This window comes from Glycine soja, chromosome 6 (genome assembly GCF_004193775.1).
Source record: "Glycine soja cultivar W05 chromosome 6, ASM419377v2, whole genome shotgun sequence".
In the NCBI taxonomy this organism is placed as follows: domain Eukaryota; kingdom Viridiplantae; phylum Streptophyta; class Magnoliopsida; order Fabales; family Fabaceae; genus Glycine; species Glycine soja.
This window is the reverse complement of record NC_041007.1, coordinates 7483747-7511390: the sequence shown is the minus strand read 5'-3', so window position 1 is coordinate 7511390 and position 27644 is coordinate 7483747. Positions and strand designations below refer to the sequence as shown.

The 27644-nt window shown below is 30.5% G+C and overlaps 2 protein-coding genes across 3 annotated transcripts; one reads left to right on the top strand and one right to left on the bottom strand.

Annotated features, from left to right (window-relative positions):
- Nucleotides 1-8489: 8489 nt before the first annotated feature.
- Nucleotides 8490-11447, bottom strand: LOC114415237 (cyclin-D4-1-like). The gene is made up of 6 exons (XM_028379832.1): nt 10788-11447; nt 10308-10394; nt 10122-10220; nt 9816-10017; nt 9555-9679; nt 8490-9371 (listed from the first exon to the last, which is right to left on the bottom strand). The coding sequence occupies exons 1-6, from the start codon at nt 11091-11093 to the stop codon at nt 9132-9134; spliced, it is 1059 nt and encodes a 352-aa protein (XP_028235633.1). The 5' UTR covers nt 11094-11447; the 3' UTR covers nt 8490-9131.
- A 12085-nt stretch (nt 11448-23532) lies between these two features.
- On the top strand, nt 23533-26725 carry LOC114415236 (protein CutA, chloroplastic-like). Of its 2 annotated transcripts, none has more exons than XM_028379831.1 (6): nt 23533-23702; nt 23799-23902; nt 23985-24047; nt 25072-25103; nt 26130-26224; nt 26428-26725. In XM_028379831.1, the coding sequence occupies exons 1-6, from the start codon at nt 23590-23592 to the stop codon at nt 26507-26509; spliced, it is 489 nt and encodes a 162-aa protein (XP_028235632.1). In that variant the 5' UTR covers nt 23533-23589; the 3' UTR covers nt 26510-26725. The 2 variants fall into 2 exon arrangements, with proteins under 2 accessions (XP_028235632.1, XP_028235631.1); XM_028379830.1 differs by having other exon boundaries at nt 23539-23723.
- Nucleotides 26726-27644: the final 919 nt, after the last annotated feature.

The window sequence follows — 27644 nt, the reverse complement described above, 5'->3', positions numbered from 1 at the left end:
TTAATGATCTGCTTCAATGTGATGCCAGCATGGTTTCAGAAAATTCATTCTTGATGTTTAATTATGAAATGCATACCAAGTTAATTAATTAGTGCTTCCATTGACAATGTCAACGGGTCAGATGAGTTTCAAGTTTAAGTGAGTAAATGCATGAGTACATAACATAATACGACATTGTACATAAAAAAATGCATAATACGACAAAAATGAGGTCCGCATGTGAGGGAGCTAGCTAGGATGGAGCAATGAATGCATAATACGACATTAACATTAACCAAATCTTTTTCTGTTTCTTTGTTTCGATCCTTTTTATCTCGATTTTGGGATAACTTCAGGATCAGCGAACTCAATATATTTTTCTTCTTCCATCCTTTATTTTATTCGTATTTTCAAGAGTCAACTTTAATATAGAATCCTCTTAAATAATATTGTGCTCTTCTTTAGAAAAAACTTCTCTTTCAGTTAGGATTTTTAAAATAATATTTTAATAAACAATAAAATGAAATAATAATTTGTGAATTGTGATATATTTTAAATATTTTTGAAATCTCAGAAAAATAAAAGATTATCGTCATTACCAATATTTCTCGGACGCGTTTATTAATTATTAGCAACAATATATTCTTATACTTTGGAAGCAAAATGTCACCATAAACTTGTTCATTTATTTTAATTAATTTTTACTTCCATATAGAATTTCAATGTTAAAATTAAACCACATGTAACACAAACAAAAATACGAAAGCATAAAATATTTCTCTCCGTTATATTTACCTAGGATAGAATCAGAAGAAGGAGAAAAGAGAAAGAAGGAGAGAATAGAAAAAAGAAAAAGAAAAGAAAAGTAAAGACGTGCACTACAAGTATTAGGAAAGAAAGTGGTTTGTTTATTGTGCAGATAAACACGGTCTTCCATGTTTCCAGCGACTAATGTTCTTATTAATCACGTTCAACGCAACACTCTCCAATCCCATGATCGCACTAAGGAAGAAAACCTACCGTACGTACGTGGGTCACGATTAAATAGATTTAATATATTAAAGTTAAAGCATAAACGAGTAAACAATTCCAAATTCATATAATTTTGTTCTATATGAGTATTATCTTTAACAACAACTTTGCTAATAATGATCACTATGATTTTATTTTGAAATACTTACAACCTTACCCAATTCACGGGTCCATGATTAATTAATTTGTTAACCTAAATTAATTAATTACTTGCATATATAACTGGCGTGATCAAAGCGCATTGGATGTGACACATATTAGGCTGGCATTAACTGAGATAGAAAGTGTTTTCTTTCCCTTACCTTTAAGCCTCCTTTTCCCACTCAAACACACACGACGGAAAGAATAGGCGAAGAAGAAGAAAGAGGGGGTATTTTTCTTTGCTTTTTGGAAGGGCCATTACCCATTAAGATGGCATTTGAGTTTGGTGGGACATGAGACCATGGAGCCAATTTGGTTGTGGATTCTCCAACAAAAACATCCACGCTTTAAAAGCTAAAACCAACTCCCTCTCCATATCCACCTCCCCGCACTAAAAAGCTTAGTGTGTTTTTCCTTTTTTAAAATAATATTAACCACAAACCAATGCAAAGTTAGACCAAAAGGCAAGGAGGAATCCATGTCCCCTTCATCACTTATTTTTTATATACTAAAAATCATCCACTTTCTTAGACTTTCATCCCAACAATTTTTTTTTTAATGTGCACAATTTCTTTCCCTTCAAAGAAAAAAAGGTTGATGCGAACTTTTAATCCTCTCCTTGTATATTTTAGAAAAAGAAACAATTGCGTCGCCTTTTCTTTAAGCTGGTTAATTGAAATGGGTCGATTAAGCAATTATGTCTTCTGGTTTGGTTTGGTGTAATATTTTGATCATCAATATACACGTGTGACGGAAGTGCTTGTGATTTTCACGATAATTTCACATTTCAATTGCCTCCTCTTCTTCCAATAAATTCAAAATAATATTCAAGGGTTAGTTTGCTCACTCTCTCGTAGATCCTAATCCTCCAATTCTTAAAAAGAAGGAATGAAATTAAAATTTTAAAAACGGCAAAATGCGCAATATACAAAAATGCGACAAGCAATATTGTAAAATAAATATTTTTTCCACCCAATTTTATTTTGGTGTACCCACCTAATTTATTTATACAGCTGTCTATCTACTTTATTAAATATTAAAAAAAATCCAAACTTATATATGTCTTGAATGTGTATCTTTGCTTAAATTGGAGATCAACATAGCAGTAGTGCTTGAACATAATTGAGTTGTGGGAATGCATGTGTCCCTTAGATGTCAAAGAATCATACGGTTTATGAAAATGTTTGAATACGAGGGTGGTTCCATTAATCATGTCAGTCCCAATTTCGTTACATTGATACACACTAAGAATCCATCCACTGCTTTTGGAAAGTCAACCCAAAATAGTATGTATCCAACTACGCAACTCCACTAAGTTTTACGATCAATTCAAACATGTCTTCTATTTTAGTAAAAGGAGTGTACAAAAAAATAATAGGGATAGAACATGGGAGTGAACTAGGGATACATGCACCTACGTGCTTGATAACATAGCACATAATATAATTTGAGATTTACATCAATAACCTAAACGTGATTTGTCCCTGTTCATCTAGTCATGCATCATTGTAACATCTGCGGGATCTATTATCTAGCCTCCATTGATCATAAGTAATTATATAAATAAATTTAATATCACACCTTAATCTAAAATCTTAAGATTTAAGTCTATATATATATATATAAAATAAAGTAAAATAAAATAAATCCAATCACATGCGATACTACCTAATGCAGTATGGTGGATGTATTGGAATTCATTTTTGGGTTATTATAGCATTGTCTTTGACAAATGTAGTGGAGAACACATTATATTTAGGTACTAATGACCAAGTACATAATGAGTTGCACCGTGCGCCCATTTCTTCGCAATAATACGAGCACTGCCAAATCCACGAATAATTCCCTAGAACCAGCTGCTTTACACTACTCTACCATATTTCATATTTTAAGTCGTAAAAGTTTTCACCAGCCTTAATTAATTACTATGTTCAACAGCTGATACACCATTAGGCGACAATTAATAAACTTCTGCATTGCATGCTCGAAATGGGGTTAGCTGTATATTTTGACTTAATTACCTTACGAAAGTATCCACGGTGAATGTACTAATGTATAATTGTGTATAAGTCAAAATGGAAACTATCAAGATGAATGATGTTAAATATGACTGGATCAGAATATTATTTTATTAAGTTAATGCTTCAAATAATAAGGCATTAATCTATTATATATATATATATATATATATATATATATATATATATATATATATATATATATATATATATATTACAACTCTCCTGTCAGAACACTAGAATAATTAATAATAATTATTGAGTTAAGATTAAAAATAATAAATAGTTGATATTAAAATATTTAAAATTTTAAATTAAAATATAATATATCATTAAATCTCTAAAAGATTAATCAAACATAATAAGCAAATCTTTATAATCTATAAAGATTTTAATTATTACTTTTAAAATATTTAATTTAACATTTCACCATCATTATGACATTGTTGTTGGCACTACCATGACTACTATTGCAGCTATCATCATAATCATTGATGTAATTATAATCATTATCAACCATTATCATTATCAACCGTCACTTCCTTTGTCGCCGTGACCTTCTCTCATATCATTGTGACTACCATGATGTACCACTGTCATCATTGTTGTCCATTGTCACTACCTTTGTTGTCAAGACTGTAATTTTTTTACAGCAGTAATGGTGGCAACATCAAATTAGGATTGACTTTAAATTTGGGATCGTCCAAATTGAACTAGCCAGTGTAATAAAAAGTATGATTGACTTTAAATTTTAAATACAAATTAATTACTTATAAATTAAGACATAGGTAAATATAATCTTTACTAAAAATTCACTTCACATTAATTTTCTAAATTTTTACAATACATTTATGTCTCAAATATTAAAAGTCATAAGAATAAATTAAATTATTTTTAAATAAATATTTAGAGGATTAAACAAGGGATTTAGTTTTTTTTACTATTTTATCTCAAATATATAATAGTTGGGTTGATATATTTTTAATCCCAGAAAATAAAGTAATTTTATTTTTATTCCCTACAAAGTAAATCATAATCTCCTCACTTGTTGTTTATGATATTCTTTTACATGTAATAATCAAAGACAATATCAATTCATCAGAAAGTAATACTTATACATCCTATTTAATCAACTGAGTTATACTCTTATTTATAAAATTATATCATTGTTGATTGTATCATATGCAATTCTTATTTCCATAAACAAGAGATCAAATGAAGACAATTTTTTTTTGTAAATGACAAATGAGAGACTAAAAAAGACATTATTTTTTTTTATGACTAGAACGAACATTGTTTATAACATTTTAAATATTATATGCTTATTTAATATAGGTTATCATAAAAACAAGACAAAAAAATACATATCTTTATTTAATATTGCTATTAGTTAATGTTGTAATTTGATGCCGTTCGCATTTAAAATTTGTTGCGCCGACATCATTACATTTAAATACCGGGAAAAGAAAAACAGAACAGAAGGGGAAAAAAAGGAAGAAAATCTTGCAAACCCCGACCACCAGATCTAGGGCACAGTTTGAAGCAGCAAATGAGGAAACTTTAGTAAGAAAAAAAAAAGCGTCACACGCGAGTTCATTAAACTTAATTAAATAACATGTCGTCTTACATGCATAGTTATCTTATTTGGCTGTGGCAATCCACTTTCAGTTCCAGATTTGCTTTCTTGCTCTGCTCATCACACGTGGCTTGAGAGGTGAGCGTGAAAAGTGAAAGAAAAAAAATGAAAGTCCCAATACTAGTCTTACAAATATAAATATATTGTAAAAAAAATTACATATTCATTTGCACAATGATTGTAATCTGTGTATTGTATGATTACTAATTTTTGTAATAATTATTTTAGAAACCATATTGAAATAATGGAGTTGGACAATGGACACTACTATTACTGTAGCCAAGTTAAACCAAAAATGGGGTTGGTTCAAGTTAAGGGTGATAAATGATAGGTTCTTGCTTCTTGCAATTTCTAAGTTATTTCATGCACTCTTTTTAGAATTTTTTATTTTTTACCTTTCAGAATAGCTATTCTGAAAGTCAAAAAAAGAGAATGTGGAATATAATATTATGATTGATCATTCTAAAAGATAAAAAAAAAGAAAAAGAAAAAGAAGTGCAGGAAGCAATCAAGCAACTCGGAAGTACATGAAGCAATAGCCTAATTGATAATACAATGTGGCCGTGACTAATAGATTCCTTTCCCATTTTCCATTTCCCACGCCATTTAGTTAACCAATATCATCTCATACTACATGGTACGGGTTTCTCCTTTCACCTGTCCCCTGTTTCTGGTCAAAACAAAACACTACTAACATGTGTATTGTAATGTGTGACTAATTACATTTTTCGAGTTCTCTAAACCATAAAGCAAAGTCCTAAATTGCAATTACTAGACTCGCAATGAACATTGTTTCATGCCTTCAAATTCAATTCCGTAAGTAAACACAAATCAGACAATCTTCCTGTGCTACGGTCTGAAGGGATTGAGAGCTGTGTTTTCATGGGTCCAAAGGTACACAGTTTTGGGTCAGTCTATTTAATGCACTTTACTGTCCAAATTGTAGAAATAGAAAAGCCTTTTTGATTAATTGGTGCCATGGATTGTCATGGGTCCTGCCACTTGTGCCAACACTGGCAGCACATACTTAGCTTTAATGTTGGGCCAATATAGATTGGGTTCCAAGTCTTTTTATTTTCTTAATAGGTTACATACACAAACAGAGAGCAAAATCTAATTCACAAAGACCTCGTGACACTTTTCCTAACATTTTTCTTCTCTCTATCGAGCTAAGAGATATATGTATTCATGTTTTAATCTATCTATCTTATTGTTATGGAAACAACTCATTTTTTTATCATCTGGAAGAGGAACTAAATTAGTACATAAAAATATAGTATTTATCGATACAAAACAATTCTTTCAAAATCTTGAATGAATTATGTGAAAGCTAATATTCAACCGAGGTAAATTTTAATTAAGAAATAAAAAGCAAGTCATAAAATTACGTAGTTCAGATTTTTCGTAAGAAAAGTGTATCAGAGTGTCACTTGAATAAAAGGCACGAGAATGCCAGTGATTTACTCAGTCATGCAAATGTCCGGACTATAATTCTTACATTCTACATCTCTAAAATCCTTGATGAGCCACCTTCTCTAAATATAGCCTGTTTCGCTTCAAAAACTAAACCTTTTCTTTTAGCTAAATTCAAGCTACAATGCTTGTTGATTTTGCAACAAAACATGGAGAGGGATAGAAAAAAAAAATCAGAATCAAATACCAAGAGAAATTATACAACAGAAAAAAAAGTGTTAGATAAATCGGTAAATTAATAAATTATTACTAACAAAGCTACACACTATTAAGAATTGAAACCTTTATTTCTCTAAAAAAATAAGAATTAAAATCTATAACCCAATGAGTGTACATCACTTGATAATACACATTGAAGGAGGAATGATGAACTTTAAATATGATTAAGTCTCAAACCAAGAATTAGTTTAATAGAAGATATCTTAGAATTCTACTGAGAAATCAAAGATCCTAATTATGGTAGTTAAAAAAATTAAAACCAATATAATATACTTTAGTATCCTAAATTTTCACTAAGACCATATTTAGATAAATTTATGCGTAGATACTAATGGGAGAAGAAAACATGAAATGATTTTTTTCAATAAACTAAAGTTAACTTATGTATAAGTTAATTTTAGATTACGAGATAAGCTTTTATATTTTTCTTGTATGAGTGTTTATTGAAAAATTTATTTTAAAAAGACCCAAGTTAATGTGCTTTGTTGGATACGCTTCTAAAGATTTATTCTACTAGTTATTCCATTTTGAAGGTAGGGAAGAAGGAGAGGAATGGGGTGTATCATTATCAATTCAACAAAAATATTTCTCAAGATTGTTGAGAAACAATCTTGAAACTGGATAATATGACAATTTGTTGTATACAATGGCATCCCTGCTCTTAATCTTAAAGGCTTTTGTTGTAGCACTTCAATGTAGTTCTTTTGCTAATGCCAATTATACACCCAAAAAATGGGACTTGGATCCTCTCCAGCCCCTCTATTTTTATCTATTTGTCTTTCATCTGTTTTATTTTTTTAGCTTTTGTTTTCAATTTTTTTTTGCTGGAGAGGCGGGAGGGGGTCTGAATCCCAAATATGAATCGAACTTTGTTGGACAATAACTATTGACTAGAATTCTAGTATCCTTTGTGGAGAAGAAATTACTTCTACCACGGATAAAATTAATATGGGTGGTAAAATACTTTTTTTTGTGTATTCTTAAATGTATACTGCAATAATTATGTGAAGGATGTTGTTTATGAGAGTTTTAATAAAAGCATTGACTAAGAACCATTTAATATACTTTACTGAATTATTATTTACCAAATACCTTTTTTTTTTATTAAACATTAAACTAAAATTTAATACAGAAATTGCTTAATTAATTTTATGAGCTTAAATTTAATCTATTGCCTTTACATGATTTGTTATTCTAAAATTTTCAACACGACAAAGTTACTTTTAAATTTCAACTAATTTAAAGAAATTAGACTTATTATAGAATAATTTTCAAAGTTAAATACAGATAAAAATTTGTAATATTAAAATCTTTTAATAACTTCATATATGATGAGATTACTTTGTTAAAAAAAACTACATAAATATTGAGATTAAATTGAACTCGCATGCAGTTTGTTCGTTTGTAGTTAGGCTGTTGTTGGTTTCTCCATTAAAAAAAAAACTTTTTTTAGAAGAAAAAAAATAAACTTAAAGGCACGGTTCGGTTTAAGTCATAATTTTTACACACTTAGCAAAATTGACAAAATAAAATTAATCAATTCTTACTATAACTTAAAATTAAGTTTCTTTAAGGAGAACTTAAAATTAAGTTGTATACTTAATTTTGAAAAAAATTAATGATATTTAAAAAAAATAAACTTATAAAAAATAATTTATTTTTCATTTTTTTGATAACTTATTTTACATATTTCGTGTATATGTTGAAAAGTTGATCCAAATTAACCTTGGATGTAATGTGTACAATGTGATCGCGTGGGGGTTAATACAGAAAATAGAGATATCACTGATGGGGTCATCAATGGTGATTCATGCATTGCATGTTGTAGTTATGATTCAAGTTTTTGTCCATTTATGGTCGGGTGGAAGAAAATAGTTTTTCCTTTTGTACATTTCTTTGTGGCCTACCCGTTGCGTTGGTGCATGCTGAACAGAGGTTAAGGTTACCAATGACCTTATCAACAATAAAGCAATGCTCTGACAGTGAAAGCGTCACATTCAATTGCTAACAAGGCTTTTCTGCAGGAGAATCTGTTTCATGACACAACACCAACAGTACTTTATTTTTTTTAAGAAAAAGAGAGTAAAATCTGATTAAGTAAAAATAACTAACAGAATAAAAATAATAACATAAATAAAATATTTCCCGCATATATATAGCTATCTCTTTTTTTTCTTCAGTCTATTTTTCTCTCTCCCATTTTAAAAGTAAAAAATTGAACAAATGAAAAACTCCCCCCCAACTTTACCTACACATACAATACTCTAATAATCCTTATCCCTCTTCTTCAGATCCTTTGTTCTCTAGCTGCTGTTAATAGATCTAAAATATTTAACAGCTGGTGATTACTCACTTCATGCCAATAGAATGCAATGTATTGCACTGTTCGCTTGATCACCCATCTTCCACTCATGATCCACCTCACCTTAATATAGTTTTTTGTATTTTTTACACTAAGGTCTTTTTTTCTTTTTTCTTTTTGAGAAATTAAAAAAATAAAAGATTTCTAGCTATGTCTTCCTGCCTCATTTTGGTATTGCTTTGAGGGGAGCACCTTCCATAAAACACACATGATGCCCATTTTTTTGGAAAAGCATCCTATGGATGATTGTAAAATTCCCACTCCAACATCACTACAATTGCTCAGCTCCACAGGTTTTGTTTAACTTCCTCCTTTTGGCAACAGGACTATTGTGTGACGAATTAACACATGAACTAGCATTTGTGTCATCACTTTTGTAGTTGAAGCACAAAGCATCCAACACACCAATTGGGCTCTGGGGTAAGCAAGTGACAGAAGCACTTGAATCCTTGGCAGAGCCACTGTTGCATGATAAATCTTGGATCATTTGAACACACTTCAATAGTCTCTCCTGCCAAAAACCAAATAGCACAATGTTAACATCAACTAAACACTAAATAATCAATATCATCAGCATTTATCATCTATTACAATAATCAACTAAAAAATTATCAGTGTAACAAAGTAAAACCCATCATCATAATTTATTTAATTGTTTTTTTTTTAAATCTTGTGATTGGACCAGCATCCTTACCTTTTCTACGTGTTGAATCAGAACAGAAATTGCTTTCCCAGTGTCAACTGTTTGGGTTTCCCCCATGACATACATAGCCACTGCTGCTGCAATCTCTGATGGTTTAAATTCCAAGAAGTCAATCCCTGCATTGAACCCACACCATCCAAATTACCATCATTAATTCCACCCATGCACTATAATTATCACTGCAGAGATGGGCCACATTAAGAAAAACAATACATTTGTGTAATGAAGTTAGGGAAGAAAAAATGTAGGCACCTCTTGCAGTGCTCGATATAAGTTGGATGGATCGCATAATTGAAGACCTTAATGGACTTTGATCATCGTTGATCTTACAAAGAAAGTAATCAAGGAAGGTGAAAGGAGTAATTGCTTGCATTCTCCACTTCAATGTGCTTAGTACAAGAAGCTCCATTCTCTGTATGGTTTTAGCCTCAAATAAAAACTTCGATTCACCCACCTACATAAAAGACAATGAAAGATTAGCATTTAGCACGTGCAAAGCTAATACATTGACTGAAATAAGTACCAAACATTGAGAGAGAGAGAGAAACATTTTCCCACCTGCAAATCAAGAGAGAGTGGAACTTCTGTCTCATCTAATTTGGCTGCTAGAGATAAACACGCCACAGCCAACAATTGCATTGTCCAAACTCTTCCCTTCTGCGATTGGAAGAAAAAACATTAGATCACAACCAGAGGACAACGTAATGAAGAAAAAAATCTTTTCTTCTCCAATCCTCGACTTACCGGTAATTCATATGCAAAGAGGAATCGGTCCAAGTAATTTATAGATAGATATCCACAGAGAGGACCAAATCCAAAATGCGATCGGACCTATAAAACAAGTGTATAAGTTCTTTAGTCAGATCATGGTAAAAGACAATTAGATAAACACGAAATAATTATCAGTTCAAGCAAAATCCAAAGTCCTGAACCTATTTTTGAACATCTTTAAACACATGAACAAAAGATTTCCATTCAATCAGTTTCAGAACTTGCAATTTAAACCCCAAATGGAATCACCGATTCATCATCAAACATTGGAATCTGAAATTCAAACAAAACGCTCCGAAAGATTCAGATTTCATCTCAGACCCAACAAAACAGTGAAAAAAACCCCGTTTTGGAGTTTTGAGAAGGAAAAACACCAAAACCAGAATGGTTGAAAAAACGATTAGAGCTTTGGAGTGATTAAGAAAGAACAAACAGGAAAACTCTTGAACCCACCTTGTGAATCCAATCAATGGCCTCCATTCTGGCACCGAAGTCCAAATCCCCAGTTTGAAACTTATTCAAGTAACGCAGACCAGACCAGTGTTGGCACTCTTTTTCCACCATCATCACCAAGCTCTCATCACTTAGCAATGGCAACTCATCTGGTTCTTCGTCAAAGTGGCGCCTCCTAGGACTCCTCGTGTCCTCGTACACCCCCATCGCCGTCATCATCGTACCCCCATTATTATGACTCTCGTCGAAAACGGTGCTGTCCTCTGTGCAAAGGAGGCTAGAAGCAAAGTCAAAACTGGGTGCCATTGCAAGACCTTGAATTAAACTCAACCACCACCCTCTTCCTCCAAAATCTTCACAAAAAACGAAACTTTATGTTCAGATTATTGATGGGGTCTGTCTGTATGTGTAGGTGAGTGAGTTTCTTTTACGAACTTGTTAAAAGGAAGAAATGACAATTTGTGGAAATAAGAACAAAACCACTATAGAGCCACGCAATCAGTTTTGTTTCTCTCAGTCTCTGTTTCAATGCTGGGCTGAAAAGAGTGCCGCAGGAGAGGGCCTTATGAAGGAAACGAACACTCCTTTTTAGGGTAAAAGGCAGAGAGAGAGAGCGAGAGCGTGGGGTTGGCGACAGAGGGGCCTGCGTACTGTGAATTGTGAAATGTGAATTCTTCTATATGTAACAATTCATAAATGCCTAATTACTAATTACCATCTTGTAATCTTATTATATACTACTACTACTAGTAATTATATCACAGACACACACTTCTTAATTGATGAAAATATTTAACGAACAAATTTATTAGTGGAAATTGAAGGAAAAGTTTTAATAATGAACGTACAATGTTTTCTTTTATACTACATTACTGTTTTATAAAATTTTACCGTATGAAGATCATTATTCTTTTGTGAATGAATATTTATTAGAGAGAGACGTTGTGAATGAGTATTATACTCAGTTTTTCATATTTACCAAGAAAAAAAAGAACATATTACTCGTAACCAATCTGACACTACAATTTATCCCGATGGTCACAAACTTGGCGACCTTTCATCTCATCTAATCCAAATAACCAAGTCTTGCTTTGTAAATATTAATAAATAACATTAATTTTTACCAAAACAATAATTCTATAATGTAATTTCCATACGTACAAAGCGTTGCGACTGTTGGTCAATGCGATACGGACATCCATTAATACACTTAAAAGTTTCCTAAGACATCCATCATCTGCTTTTTCGTTGTACTAGTGAATTTTCCCCTCCGCGGATATAATGAGAAAAGGACAAAATTGGAAAATGTGAGAAGAAATGTTTTTAGTTTTACCACGAGGGAGAGGAAGGACAAAAGCGTAAAAGTGGAAAGAGAGTTTTGTCCCGTGTCGACGCGTGTGTTTCGCTGACATTGGGCGATGACCGGAAGCGTCCACTTCGTTCTCAAGTCACTCTTTCTGTACTACATACTACAAGCTGTCATTTCCCTCCAATCTTACCCGCCAAATATCAACATTTCTTCAATTTAGTAATTATCGAAATATAAAAATTTATCTTTGTAATGTAAGCAACCATGATAGGTCTTGATTCACCAAGGAAAAAAAAACCATGATAGGTCTTTTCACATAATCCTACCAATCATCGTAAGTATATTATATGTGAATACATAAAAATTAAAATATAAAAAACATTCAATGAAAAATTAGTTTAATTTAAATGTTTTTTAATTTTAATTTTAATTATGAAAATAAATATTATATTCATTGATAAAATCTTATTTTAATATAAATTTAAAAACATTTAATTGTACTTAATATTGGTAGAAGAACATCAAATAATTTATTTTTATTAAAGTTAAATATAACTAGTGTCGTTAGGATATAGATTAACAAATTAAAAAATATTTTTTTATTGATATGTATAGAATTATGTTATTTATAATTTTTTTATATTTTCATATGATCTCTAAAATAAATATTTTTTTCTTTTTAATTTTTTAAGTGGTGTCTTTGGTCTTAAAGAGTACTAATTAACAACATCCAATATTAAATATTCTAAAAAATATATATAAAAACTCAAAAGAGAAGGCCTGCAACATAAAAGCCTAATAAGTGAAATAAATCTGAGAGCAGATTAGATATGAAAGTTGTCTTATTTTAAAAAATAAGACATATTTATTGCAGTTATGAGTTATTGTCTTATTCTGCTAGCAAGTAGCAAGACCCCGTAAACATAATGAGTTGTGGAACTTTATAATAAATAAAATAGAATAGAATCAAATGTATTTTTAGGCTATTTTGGATTAGTTGTAGAAAATAAAATAAAAATGGATCAGACTATAACGAAATAAGTTGAATTGGAATGAAATAAATAAATAAAAACATTCTTTTATATAAATATTTTATAATAGAAAGAAGTGAATATTTCATTGGATTATTTGAACCAATGATGGAAAAGGATGAGTTAAAATTTTGTTGATGATTAGGTTAAAAATTGCAGATATAAAATAGTTATTTTAAAATATAAAAGCTTTGCTTCATGAGTACACTACAAAATTGAGAGCACAAGTAGTTTTAATTTTTAGGAAATAGAAACGATTGTTGGATTTAAATGTAATAGGCTCTTATAAAAATTGTCAATAACGAATATACTCACAAAAAATTATTAAATATATGTGGGCATAGATATTTTGATACTTATCTCTCTTTATTTTTATATAATATAATTTGTAATATACATATATATTGGGTAAAATATCTTTTTGTATGCGAAATTTGGTATTAGTTCCTTCAAAATGCAAGGATGAAGTAGAATAGGTTGTTTTCAATTTAAGCAATGTTTTTTAGTTTTAGATATGCAACTGCAAAAAAAAAAAAAAAAGAGTTTTACGGCTTACCACGATCATATATAACTTAATGAGCATTTTGAGTACTCCTAAAAAAATACATGTGATTTATATAAAAATTGAAAAGCAAACTCATTATTATTTCTGTTAGTGAAACACTAAAATCATGTTTATTAATTTGAAATCTAGAAATTAATAATTAATATATAAAAAATAAAAAACGTATCTAAACCAATAATTAAATAATGCCTCAATTTTAGATTTAATCTGTTAAAATGTAATTTGAATTAAGAATACATTGTGTCAAAAGAAAGAAAAAATATGAATTTTTTAATATATTGTGCTTTTCAAGTTTTTCTTTTCTTTTCAAATTTGTAGATCACTTTGATATCATGGAATGTGTAAGCCTGTGTTAAAAGACATTTGTTGAGGAATTGAAAAATTAAGAAAATATTATATTTAATATAATAAGAATTCAGAAGGTTTCATTTTTTATTAAATAAATTTTATTTTTAAAATAATTAACAAATGTCATAAATGTTAGGTATATTTATTAGTATTTGTCTTTTGAAATAAAAAATAGATAAAAGGGAAAGAAAAATATAAAAATAATAGTATTTCATTGGATCATAACTATTTACTGTTTCTTAGAACCTGTTTGCCTTTCTTCAAGAGAAAAATGAAAATGTGTTTTAAACAAATAATAATAATTAGATTACTCTTTTAAATTAAAAATAGTAATATCAAAATATTTAATAAAACCAACTTTTTAAAGATGAAATTAATGAAAGCGTTCTAAACGGAATGAGTTTCCTTCAATTGTTTGTATTTTTAATCCTTCTAATTTATTTATTTTTTGTTTTTCGTCATTGCAAATTTATTTTTTTATTTTTAATTCTTGTAAATTATATATTTTTTTAGTCTTTAAGGCACTTTAGATAATACTTTAAACACTTGAAAAAATTGTTATCTAAAGTGTCTTAAAAATTAAAAAAAAAATAAACATAATTTACAAACACTAAAAAAAATATAATTTTACAAAATTATTTAAAGTTAATAATATGATAAACTTTTATGTGGCAGGATGTTATTGGGGTCGCATGGCCACGTCTACGTTAATATAATGGTCACGTGGTCCCTTTCATGAAAAATAATATGATAAACTTTATTTTTATCAATAAATATGAATTATTAGTTTTGTTAGTGGAGAAATTCATATTCATTATGTCAATCTTACGTTTCAATGGGATAAACTAATGATATATATTATTGATTATCATATCATCAACACACTTAAAATGTCAATTTAATAAATCAATTTTTGTTGGATAAAAAGTATACTAACCGGAACAAGATTGAAGACAGATGTTTTTTTTTCCAATGAAATTATACTAGTTTTGTTTTAGAGTTTCAATTTATAACTATAAAATTGTATGATGAACACATGCATCAAACGAAAGAGTACACTTTACGGATAATAATAGCATCGACAATAATGATGAAATCTAAAACTTCCTATCCTAAATCAGCCAAGTTACTATTCGCCGTGTTGGTAAAAAACTATGGTGTTGTCTTTTATGTTAGGTCAGTGGCCAATTCATACAATTCGCAAAAAAGATGTACTTTTGCTCTTTTCTTACTTTTAGCCTCGTCTCCTTTTGGGATCTAACAATATTGGTTCGCAAGTACGAAATTGTTGTTAGTATTAAGAAGGAGTGTAGGACCTCATCCTCCAAGTGACCAATTAGCAAAGGATGTGAATTACTGACTTGACAAACAAGTAATAGTTAGTTGGTCAGCAACACACAATCATATGTAAACCTTAATCCCTTTTCTAATTAGAATTAATTTTGCTTAACCTTGGTCCACGGTTAATGACAATTTACATTTTATAGTTGCTGAAGGTGCAAATTTCAGTTTTGCCATTGTAATATAAACTTACACGGATAATGCACTCTTAGACAATTAAAAATTGCATCTTTTCCATGGTAATGGTAATGTGATATCACGTGAGTGTCTTTTTGTTTGATAGAGAGAGGGGTGGGGGTTTGAACGTGTTTTTGAAATTTGCAAATTAAAGGTAGAGTTTTGAGTATTCAGATCAAACGGATTTTGAAGATAAAGTTGGTCCAATCCAACGTGTTTTTGGTTTTGTATCATTCATCACTCAGATGCGCCTCGACTAGGCAATGCTGTTGCCCCTCCGAATAGTTTTTCATTTTCATATAATGCTCTTTGATTATTGTTTGTGGGCAAAGTAATATTTTTTTTTCTTGACTGCTGGCAAAACAATATCTTGAGTTGGGTTTTTCTACCACAAACGGAAAGATTTGAAATATAATAGCTCAAATAAATTTTTAATCCTTACAATTTAACTTTTTTTGCTTTTGTCATTGTAAAATTATTTTTTTAATTTTAATTTTTATAAATTATGTTTATTTTATTTTTAATTCTTAACACACTTTAGATAATATTTTTTCCCTTATTTAAAGCGTTATTTGAAGTATCTTAAAGACTAAAAATAAAATAAACATAATTTAGAAGAATTAAAAAAAATTATAAAACCGAAAAATATAAAAATTATTAAATTATAGAAACAAAATATATTTAAACCTATAAATGTTTGGCGAAGGGATCTCTAAATTAATAGTTTGATTAATGAAAGTTTTCAATTTAATTTTGAATGCAAGCAAATCAGTGTACTCCAATGATTGAATGCTAGTGTGCACTTACAAGTTTCATTGAGATTATTAGAAGAATTTTGTAGAGCGCGCGAGCAATGCTGGAAGGGCGCTAGTTTATGAAAATTTTAGGACACTATTTTGTTTGCTATAAATTATAATGAATCCAACTTGATCTTGACTTATGAATTCGTGAGCCAATGACAACATATATATAATTATTTTTTTGGGAATAATAGTTAATAACAGTTATCATTATGTTTTAATTTAATATATAGATTACTGTTTGATTTATTTTTTGCATGACTAAATTATAATTTAACTTAATGTTAGTAAAAAAAAGTTATGAATTTAAATCAAAGTTATTAAATTAATACAAGACATTATAATGATTTATCAAATTTAAAGAGTTTGTAAGGTGAACTGACTTTGGACATATTTGACTTTCTAGTATGCCCGAGTTAGTTCATTATCAGTTCTAACACGGAACTTTAAAATTACGGTTAAATCAGCCTAATTAAAATTTATAAAAGGCACACCAAAGTTAATTATTATGTGCTTGGGACAGAATAATTTAACAAAACTATTTTTTATAATTTTTCCTCTCAAACAACTAAAAATAATATAATTGTTTTTCTAAAATAAATCGAATAAATTACATGCATTGATAATATTAGATATTCGAACTGTTCCAAGTTGAATTAGGTAGATCAGTATGAATAGTCGCTTTCTTTGAATCCCACTAAAAAAAATTATATCACCAAATGAAATAATTTTTTAATAAGACCACGAGGTTTTTTGTTTTTTTGTTGGTTTGGTATAACATTAATCTCAAGCATTAATATATTTTTTTTAAAATCAAAGTATTTTTTGACGAGTTTTAAACTTTACTGGAATGGTCCCTTAATAAAACACCTCTATGTTCTATCAACCCAACTTACGTAATTATTTTCACTTACTGTTTTTGCTAAACGAAGTAATTAAAGATCTGCACTTCTTTCTTAATTTCACCCTAAATATTAATAAAAAAAATAATAGTATTATTAATTACTACTAGAACAGTTTAATTAACTGGTGTAATTTCTTTAGCAATTTTGACTCTTATTACTGATCATTTATAGTCACAAATCACCACGATCTTCCGTTAATCTTTTACTTCCAATCAGAACACAAGGACACAAGGTAACAATGTTGAAAACTTGGACCAATAGTTACTCGAGATCCTCCCTTTAGTGCAAGTCGTGCAAATTTTACATAAGATCCCTTCAATTCCCTGTTTTGTAGCCGTTTGACCATAGATCATCATTTTGGATGACTAATAATTAACAAAATCAATGGTAAAAATTTGAAATTGAATTGGACCACAAAACCATAGCAAGATAGTTTAATCAGTTTCACTTAGGATGCCGGTTTTTCTTGGATTCAACACACAATAACAGACGTGCTTAAACATGGATTTCTAAAAAGAAACTTTAGGACACAAATTTCTAACCCTTTTATAATATAATAATCTTTGAAATTCTCCTTTCTCTATATACTATCCGAAATTCAACTTTTTTCTGCTTTTGCAGTTTCCCTCTCGTGGTCTCATGCACTAGCAAAACACAAACACTTATCCCGTTTCTGGTTCACGCCAGTGTTTTTGCAAATTTCAAAGCCTATATTCCCACCTTTTATAATTTTGTTTTGGTTTTATAAGCAAATCTTTGAGAGACACGTACCACACAAGTGAGAATAGTCGCTTTCCTTATGTTTGGTGAACAGAGAAGAGGAAGTTGCAGCATATGTGTGAAGGGTACGTAGCTGCCCACCATCAACAAAACGAACTGATCGAGTACCCAAGACTCTCCAAAATAAGTCCACCCCTTAATAGACAACCAATACTCCACAAATCATAATTCATTTAAATTTTTTTAAAAAATAATAAAAGGGAAAATTTATGAAACACAATTATATAAATAGTTTACACTTAAATAAATAATAACAAGGAAGGGCCAAACAAGTAAAAAAACCTTAAGACTATTAAAAAACATTTAACCCTTACACAAGATTCTAAAAAAATAATCTAGCCATTCAATATTATATTCTTAAATCTATTTATCTAAAAAAACTTGACCATCATATACAATTTTATTTACTTGACCACGGTAGCCTACCCCATGATTCAAATTCAAAAGAGAGTCTTCTTCACTGTTTGAAATCTGAGCTTAACAGGGTGTCATTCACACTCACCCTTTTTTTTTTTTTGACTCATCCCTTGCGGTAGTTATCTTTCTTTCTCTTGGTTTCCGTTATTTTCTTCTACATGCCCGAGGTCAAGTAAAATGTTTTGTGGCATATGATCACATTGTTTGTGGCATATATGATATACATTTACAACGAATTGATCCACTATCGAGCTAATCAATTCATTCATGTTGGTGGACACAATTAATTTTTTGCTTATAGTTATATATGTTGTGCCTGCCTAGTTGCATATTATCGCGCATAAAAGTATACGGTTCTGCCAAAGGATACCATTTTACGTTTTTGGCTTTCCATACATGTATACGTGCTCACGTTCAAACATCACGTGGCTATTAATAAACTGTCACATTCGAAAAGAAAAATCTGCATCTAAACTTGGTTTTGGTGTATACGATTTTTGGCTTTGGATCCCAGTTGGTACCACCAATTAATGAAAGTTTAATTACACAAAAAAAAAAAAGCTTTCTATCCATTATCCATCAAACTTATTTAAATTAAAATATTCTCTGTTATAAATTCCTTATCATAGGATACTATACATTTTGAGTTTAATTATTCCTTACTTAGCTAGCTATGGCCAGCTCTATAACAGAAAATGAGATGCAATACAATTCAGTTTAATCATAATATATATTGCGGACAACTTATACTTAAACTTCATGTAGTTTAATTACTAGCACTTTGCCCCTTATTTTACTTCATTACTTCAAGTAGTTAATGACAAATACACATAATAATATTTTTAATACTCTACGAAATTGTAATATGAGAAAATATTTCAGCTGTATTAAGTTGATAATTTATATAGTAACAGAAAAAAGTACATGAAAGACAAATGTCAAATTTCATGGCAAAAGAAAGCAATGTTTTTTTAGAGAAATTTTTAGATATGGCATGATTTTAATTGGTTTTAATAAAACAGGTTGAATATATTTTTTTTCCAAACTCATATTAATAGATTATGGGTTGGGATCACCGTGTGTGTGCAAATCTCATCCTTGACATATAAACAAGCATGTATGCTTCCCAAATTGACGAAATATTCTTCTTAGAAGTATATTTTCAAGAGACATGTAGTATATTAATTTAATACTATTCCAAATCTTAATATAAATCAAATTAACTCTTACATTTTTTATTCATGAAAGTCGAATTGAATAATAAATTGTAATTTCCCCAATGTATTTATTGCATGAATTGTATTATCAAAAGAATTATATAGCTGGGCAAATTTATACATTTATCATTAAGTAAATAACCACTCATATCAATCTGATTTTGTTCGATCGTCTTTTGTTTAAAATATTTGCTGCTGGGGTTACACAGAATTTAATTCCCCGTCTATAAATAAAAATTCCGGAAATATATAAACATGTCAACCGAGTGAGACAAATCGAAATTGTCTTTTTAATAAACAAATGATTTCCAGGCTATTCAAGCACCCCATTTACATACTCCATCAACACCACTACTTCATTGACCCCCTTATAATTGTGGTGCCAGATACAGAAATGAATATAGTACTAATTAAGAGAAAACGAATAAATTTAGATGAACTTTGTTGTTTACCCCTACCAATGAAGACAAGAAAAGAAAAAATAATAAAATCCGGGTTATATGATATATGTCCTAGTCATATCATAATGCAACGTACCAAACCAATCCAACGCCGCGTAATGCCACTGTCTAATGCATCGTCCTCAGCTACAAGCGTGTCTCCACCAGAACCCCAATTCTTGATTCTTGATCAATAAACAAAAGCAAAACATGGCACCCATGCCACTGTAAATTAGTATCTAAGTAAGTAATCAACAAATTATTATTATTATAGCACATTGGTTTGTTTTTAATACTAGCAAAATAGCTAGGCTCCCACGTGGACTTAGATTGGCTTTCTAAACAATCGTGTCCTTTTAGTTCTGGGTCGTAATTAAGTAATAATAATCAGCAGCATTAATTCTTAATTAAAAGTGGAAGTACAATACACTATTCTAGGTTTTTTAAATTTTTATCATACTTTCTTCCTCCTTTATTGGACATGTGCGTTCATTTCTTATTAATTGGACTAATTTTTGTTAGTCTTTTTTATCATCTATTAGTCGCACATGAAAATATTATCAAATTTAACCGTCTTATAAATAAATTAAAAACCCTAAGCTAAACAATATATAAGGCACAATTTAATTAAGATGAGCTCAATTCAAACAATGAGATCAAAGTTACGGAGCACATGTTCTAATAAAAGGATCTGAAACTTGATCAAAGTTACGGACATATATAGATTGAACTTAAGCCCAATATATAACAAGAAACTAAAATATATAGTATAGGCGCAATAAAAATGTCCTAAGGTACATATATGTAACATTATTTTATCTACATATGCTATATACAAAATTAAAATGATGTTAAGATACAAAATAAATTAGAATATAAACATAAGGATTTCACAAATTATCTTCAATTAGTTATTGTGAATATGTACAATGTTTTTTTTAACATATGTATAGTATCTTGGGTCATTGACGTCTTTTCCAGCCAATATCGTTCTCATTGAATTCAAATAAACCAAATATGCTTGTTTCGTGTTAGCAACTTTTACTGAATTAGAAGAATACATAACATTAATTAAGCATAGCATTGGTTGCAGTGGATCTAGTAACATCCTTTCCTCTGGTTGCAGCAATGCAAACTTCCACCGTCAAAGCTATGGAGCTCCTATCAGCATCTAGGGGTGATTAAATCTATTGCAAACTACATAAAAAAAAAGAGTAATTTTAATTGAAAAAATTAAAAAATTAAAATACTCGTTTAAATATTTAAATCAAGTTTCAGATCCAATTTTCAAAATTGATCCAAATTGAATTTTTTATAATATCATTATACTTTTTATTTTATCCTCGAGTAAAATTAAATAACCCTCCATATAATTAATGAAAGTAACCATAAGAATTAAGGCCATCGCATTGCTATTAAAAATGCTTAAATATTCGAGTTGTTAACTTTTAAAAATTCAAACTTCATCATTACCCCAAATAAGAAACTAATATAATTATTTTCACATATTTGAGTGATATAAAAAAAATTAAACTAAATTATATGGATTTTTACTAAAGACAATGGTCTAAATGAATAAATCAAATCATGAATATCCTTGTACCAAAAAAAAAAATGAATATCCTTATTATTGAGTGCCATAAAGATACAATTGGAGGGTAGAACAGAGATTCAATGTTCTCTATTAACTTGATTAAAGACATTGCATGTTTCTTGAAATTTCCTCTTCAATGTGTCAATAATTTGAGAATTCTGTATATTCACTCATTCACTTTATGAATGTGGTATTCCATCAATATTTGTATATTTTTTTAAAAGATAATTAAAAATAAATAAATGCATCAAAAAGTATTTAAAATCTACGATAAAATTCATTTACCATATCATTACTTTTATCACTTTCATTTTATTTTTCTCTTCATGCATCTTTTCTTTTTATCGTATCAACCCACTTAACAAAAATTTTATTCCTCGACACTTCACCTATTTCTCATTAAATTAAATATATAGGAGTATACAGTTAAAGAGTATATATGTATAATGATCAATTTTATTTTTTGATACCTAATGATAAGTTTTCTTAAAAACTAATATTAAACAGAAATCCTTAAAATCGAAATTCTAAACAGAATTAGAAGGAACAGTTGAAGGAGAAAGACTAATGGAGCTGGCAAAGTGGTTTTGTCTTTATCGAAGTCCACAAGAAAATCCAAACAAGGAGAGGCATTTGGTTATTGGCGACAGAAGGGAAAGGGGTGAGAAATGTGAGAGTGGTTTGGTTCACAGTTCACACAGTGGCTACCCAATATTTCTTGTTGTTAATTATACAAAGTATAAACTACTAATCTCTATTATTTTGTTTGTATTATTCTAATCAAATTGGTCAGTCACCCTAACTGTGTGGACTGTAGACGGCGCAGACTCCTAAAACGTATGAACATGAAAAAGTTTAATTATTTAAATTAGCCCGTGTCAAACTCTGTATATCTTCATGTAAACTTGTTACCGATATTAAGCAATTTTAAGGGGTCTCATGCATCTAACTAAACTAACAATCAGTTCTTTCTGCAATTTAGTAAGAGTGAGTTTTTTTTTTGTTGGCAGAGGGCAAAAATGAGCATACTCTGTGATGCAAGTGTCTACATTGGACTTTGGAGGACCCAATTAGTGTCAGTTTTTGAAGGACCCTATCCGAGTCTATAGTTTCATCTGCATTACTTGTTTCAGTTTTTTATTTTTATTTTTTTCACATGTACATTTGATAAAAGAGAATTACAATTAAAAACTAAATGTGAGCACTGAATACCTCTTTAAATGAAATTTCGAATTGAATTTTGCAAATTTAAAGAAGATGAGTGCCTTCCAGTAAATCAAACTGTGATAGTCTCTGCTTTAATTTTAGAACCAGTACTAGATTGAAAAAAAGGAAAAAAAAAAATACTGGGAACCAATCAATCATAATTTTTCTTACGTTATTAAACTAGAAAAAATCCACTGTCCGACAATACTTTGTAGGTTATTTTTTCCTGCATCCCTCAACCTGCTAGCCACACCCCATAATTTTAAAGCCCTTATGGATAGGCTTTTCTGGAATTATGACATAATTACACAATTCATAACACAAATATAAATTTTCCCTTATGGAATGTCTATTCCAAAATATAGTTTTAGTATTTTGGAACATTCATTCTGAAATACATTCCGACAAATGGTACAAGAAGAGAACAATAAAGGAAGGAGGTGAGAGGTATTTTTTTTAGTTCGGGTCTTTTTCGGAGTGCAGGAAGCAAAAAGGAGTGGTGCAGAAAGAATTTTCTTACTTTCTGTACAAGATGGGGCGAGTCTTTGGGCTTACAGGTGTCAGAAGGTGGAGCATGATACGGAGCTTGCGAAGGTAAGGAAGAGCGCATCAAGGAAAGGAGCAGGAGGGAGCTTGATAGGGACGCGCAGCAGGATATAAGAACTTGCCAAAATGGCTTCCATAATATGCTCCTCCTCCACGCTACGACGTCGTTTGCCCCTCGTCGGCGCGTTTTGCATGCTCAGTTTGGGACTCTCCAATCTCTACACACCCCTCAAAACGGGGTGCGTTCAATCTCTCTTACGGTACTCATGACATAACCCACTTTCTCTTGATTTCTCTCTCTGTTGAGGAATTCTATTCAATTTCCTCTGTTTCAGATCCAAGTTGGGTATTCGAACCCAGTCCTGCATCAGAATGGAAGGGAGTAACACCACCGTGCCCAGCATTGTTGTCTATGTCACTGTTCCCAACAAAGATGCAGGTCCTAGAAACATGTGAGGTTGTTTGGTTTTTTAATTGTTCTTTCTTTGATTTTGACGCATGTTCTATTGGTGGTTGTGCAGGTAAGAAGTTGGCTGAAAGCATCGTCAAAGAGAAGCTTGCTGCTTGTGTCAACAGGGTACCGGGTGAGAATTTCTCACCACCCAACTTTGTGTATCTGTGGTTTAAAATTAGTAATATCTGGGAAGAGTTTGGTGTAATGGTATTGTTGTAACAATTCATTATTTTGATTCTATAAATCATGTTATCTTTGTTGATTTTGTCCCTGGACTTGATTTGATAAATAAATGATTCTGGAGAGCGAGGATGAACCACAAATATGGTTAACTTTGCATATAGATTTGAGTGTTGAGGTGTGATCTTTCATCTTGTATTACACTTTTTTATTTTATTTTTTAAATGAAATAGCAAGGTCCAGATTAAAAAGTTCGTTAGTATTATGGGTTACTTTGTTTGCATCTATCTCTTCAAGGTGGCCCGGGAAATACTCAAGCAATGTGGAATGTGATTTTATTAATTGAAAATCTTTTGGAACTTTTTTCTTTTTTTTAATCAATCCATTTGTGAAACGTGATTGCTATACTGGAACCTATGGATATATCTACCAGATGCATGGTCAGAAATACTTTTTGCAGTTGTATTATGTAACTAAGACTTGAATGAATTCCACTACTTGACATATAACTTCACTCTGAGCTTATATACTTGTTTCACTTATGGTGTGTGCATGTGACCATGTCCATCAGTGCCATTGTTCTGGTAGGGTGGAAAGGATTGAGTTTGATATGGTCTTGGGTCAATTTGTTTTCTAACCAAGTTGGTCATGAGTCAATTTGGATAAACTTTGTTGTAAATATTTATAGAAGAAAATAAATTGAATTAAGGAAGTAAAATGAATCAAACTTATGTCATAAATTAAAATTAAACTAATACTTAACTTTTTCAGAATCTCACTCGTTTAATTTCTTCACAAGTTAGGATACATCAATTTGTCCTAACTTACCAGAGAAGTTTAATTCATTTTACCTCCTTGATTCTTTTTATTTCCTTCTTTTATAAGTGCTGGTTGAGAAATTATCCAAACTAGCTCTATGTAGGTTGCATCTCATATTTGACTTTTAAAAGCTCAATGTTTTATGTCTTCTGCAGGTATTGAATCGGTGTACCAGTGGGAGGGAAAGGTATATCCTACAATTTCTCCATTGACAATGGATGTTGTTTGAATACTAAATTACTAGTAGTAACATAAACTTTTGTTTTAAAAATTTTCATCATAACATTATAAATTCTTATTTTCTAGCATGCATTAAGGCTCTTATGATCTTGTTTAAGAAAGTTTATTTGAAAGTTCTATTGTAGTTGATTTTGCCAGATTAGTGTTGCAAACTGTGAAGCATGCACTCTAACATGGGCATGAACACTCAAACGCAGCTAATGTCTACAATATAGAATACTGCCACAAACAAAAATAGAGAGAGGGTGTGGGAGGGAGAAACTCAAATTAAATGAAATATGAGTAACATGACAAAAGATCTATATTGATAATCATTATTTTTATATTCAACCTTTTCCCATGATATGAGTCTCTCAAGAGAATGTTAAGAAACATTATTTTACAATGTAAGAACTTAGTTTCTTTACAAAATGTCCCAAAGCAAGATGAAATTATCATATATTTTAAGAAAGGTATAGACTTTTTCAAACCAAACTTGCTAAGTTTTACATCTTTTTCTATGATAACTAGCCTCACAAAAAAAAAATTAGAGGCATTATTTTCAATACTTTATATTATATTTCAAGCTGACTTTTCTAAAAGTTAAAAAGTGAATATTACTGTTAAATTGTTATATGCTTCCATTCTTATGAAGGTGTTGAAACAAGTGTCCAAAATATGCAGAGGTGTTCGTTCAAGTGTGTGAGTTGACAAAAAGTATTTTTGTAATAAGACACTTAATAAGAGTGTCCACCATGCGTTGAATACATGTTAGTGTCAAAACATGTTTGATACTGTGACACTTCAAATGAGAGACAATGAGAGAGGTGTCTGTGCTTCATAGATTTCAAATTGACAGATCCAAATTGCTAGTGTTTAAAAATGTTTCCATAATAACATTAAAAGTTTTTATATTCTAGCATGCATTAAGGCTCTTGTGTTATTTGAAAGTATTGTAGCCTGATTTTGCCAGCTTTGTGTTGCAAATTGACAGATCCAAACTGATTCTGAGGAACTTCTTATAATCAAGACTAGGCAATCCCTTCTGGAGGCACTGACAGAGCATGTCAAGGCTAATCATGAATATGAGTAAGGCCAATACATCTAGTAAATAGTCTGGCCATAAAATTTAACTTTTCTTCATTGAGTGTGAAGTTTGAGTTGCATTTACCATTTGATCCTAAAAGAAAGCTTGGTGAAAGGAATTCTTAAACCATGTAAATGAACTGAAGTGTAATTATGGAAAGCTATAGTGTGCATTCACATGCTTCTTACCTCTTGTCTTTTTTTAGTGTGCCAGAGGTGATCTCCTTACCCATCACCGGGGGCAATCTTAAATATTTAGAGTGGATTAAAGAGAGCACAAGGGACTGACTATCAAGTTTATAGCCTGAGGTGTGGTTTCCAGAGTTATTCTGCTGGTGTGTTAAATAAAGTCAGTTTGTCATCTATGTAAGGCAATGAGAATATTATGTAGAGGATGATGATCGGTCTTGTATTACTGCTAGTGGATGTAATAGGTTGACTATGATTATATGTGAATAGACCTTTTCTTTGTGATTTTATGCACATTTGGCATTTTGTTTCTTATTTTGTCTGATTTGTGTGTTTCCTGTACCATCCATCTATCTGCTTTCGGGTTTAAGAATATTTTTCTTTTAAAATAGTAAAACTTTAATTGAGTTGTTTTTCCCAATATTCCCACAACATAAGGTGTGTGGAGCCACTAAAAATTAGGTACAAGCCCTCGTCTACTCTGTTACGTAATTAAATTAGTGGCATGTAATTAGGCCACAGGTGACCAATATATAAATTCTTTATAGTCCCAAGGCAAGGCTAACAATGTTTTTTATTTAAGGCCAACAAATTTTTTTGTAACAACTAATGAAAACTTTGGAAAACATATTTACAATAAGTGCTGCGTTGCTCACGATTATCCTTCGCGGAAGACTTGTCAACCGAAGTGACCTTTTTAGTGAAACCCTTTTCTTGATGTGAAAGCTTATCCCTTATTGGAACTGCCATCATCAAGCATGCTTGATATTCGAGTTTCTTCATCACTCACAGTATAAAACACCTCCAACAGTGAAGGGAGTTTTTCCTTATTCAATATTTGAACCCGAACCCGAACCCGAATATGATCGTACTCAGGATTCAAGCCGGAGAGAAACTTAAAGATTCTCTCTTGCTCAATAAACTGAGCCAATGCAACGGAGTCAGCATTGCATTTGCATGTCATCTTCAAATTCTGATATTGGTCGAACTCCATCCACAAGCCACTCAAGGTTTCATAATATTCTGTCACCGAGAGGCTTCCTTGCTTAGTCATAAAGATCTTGCTTTGGATCTCATAACAGACAATGATATCATTCTTCACATAGTATATGTTGGCAAGGTTGTCACAAATTTCTCGAGCACGGGATAATTATTGAATGACAATTTACCATGTATATAGTAAATCTTTCAAAATTGATGGATTTTTATCAATAATTTTAAATATTTTTAAAAA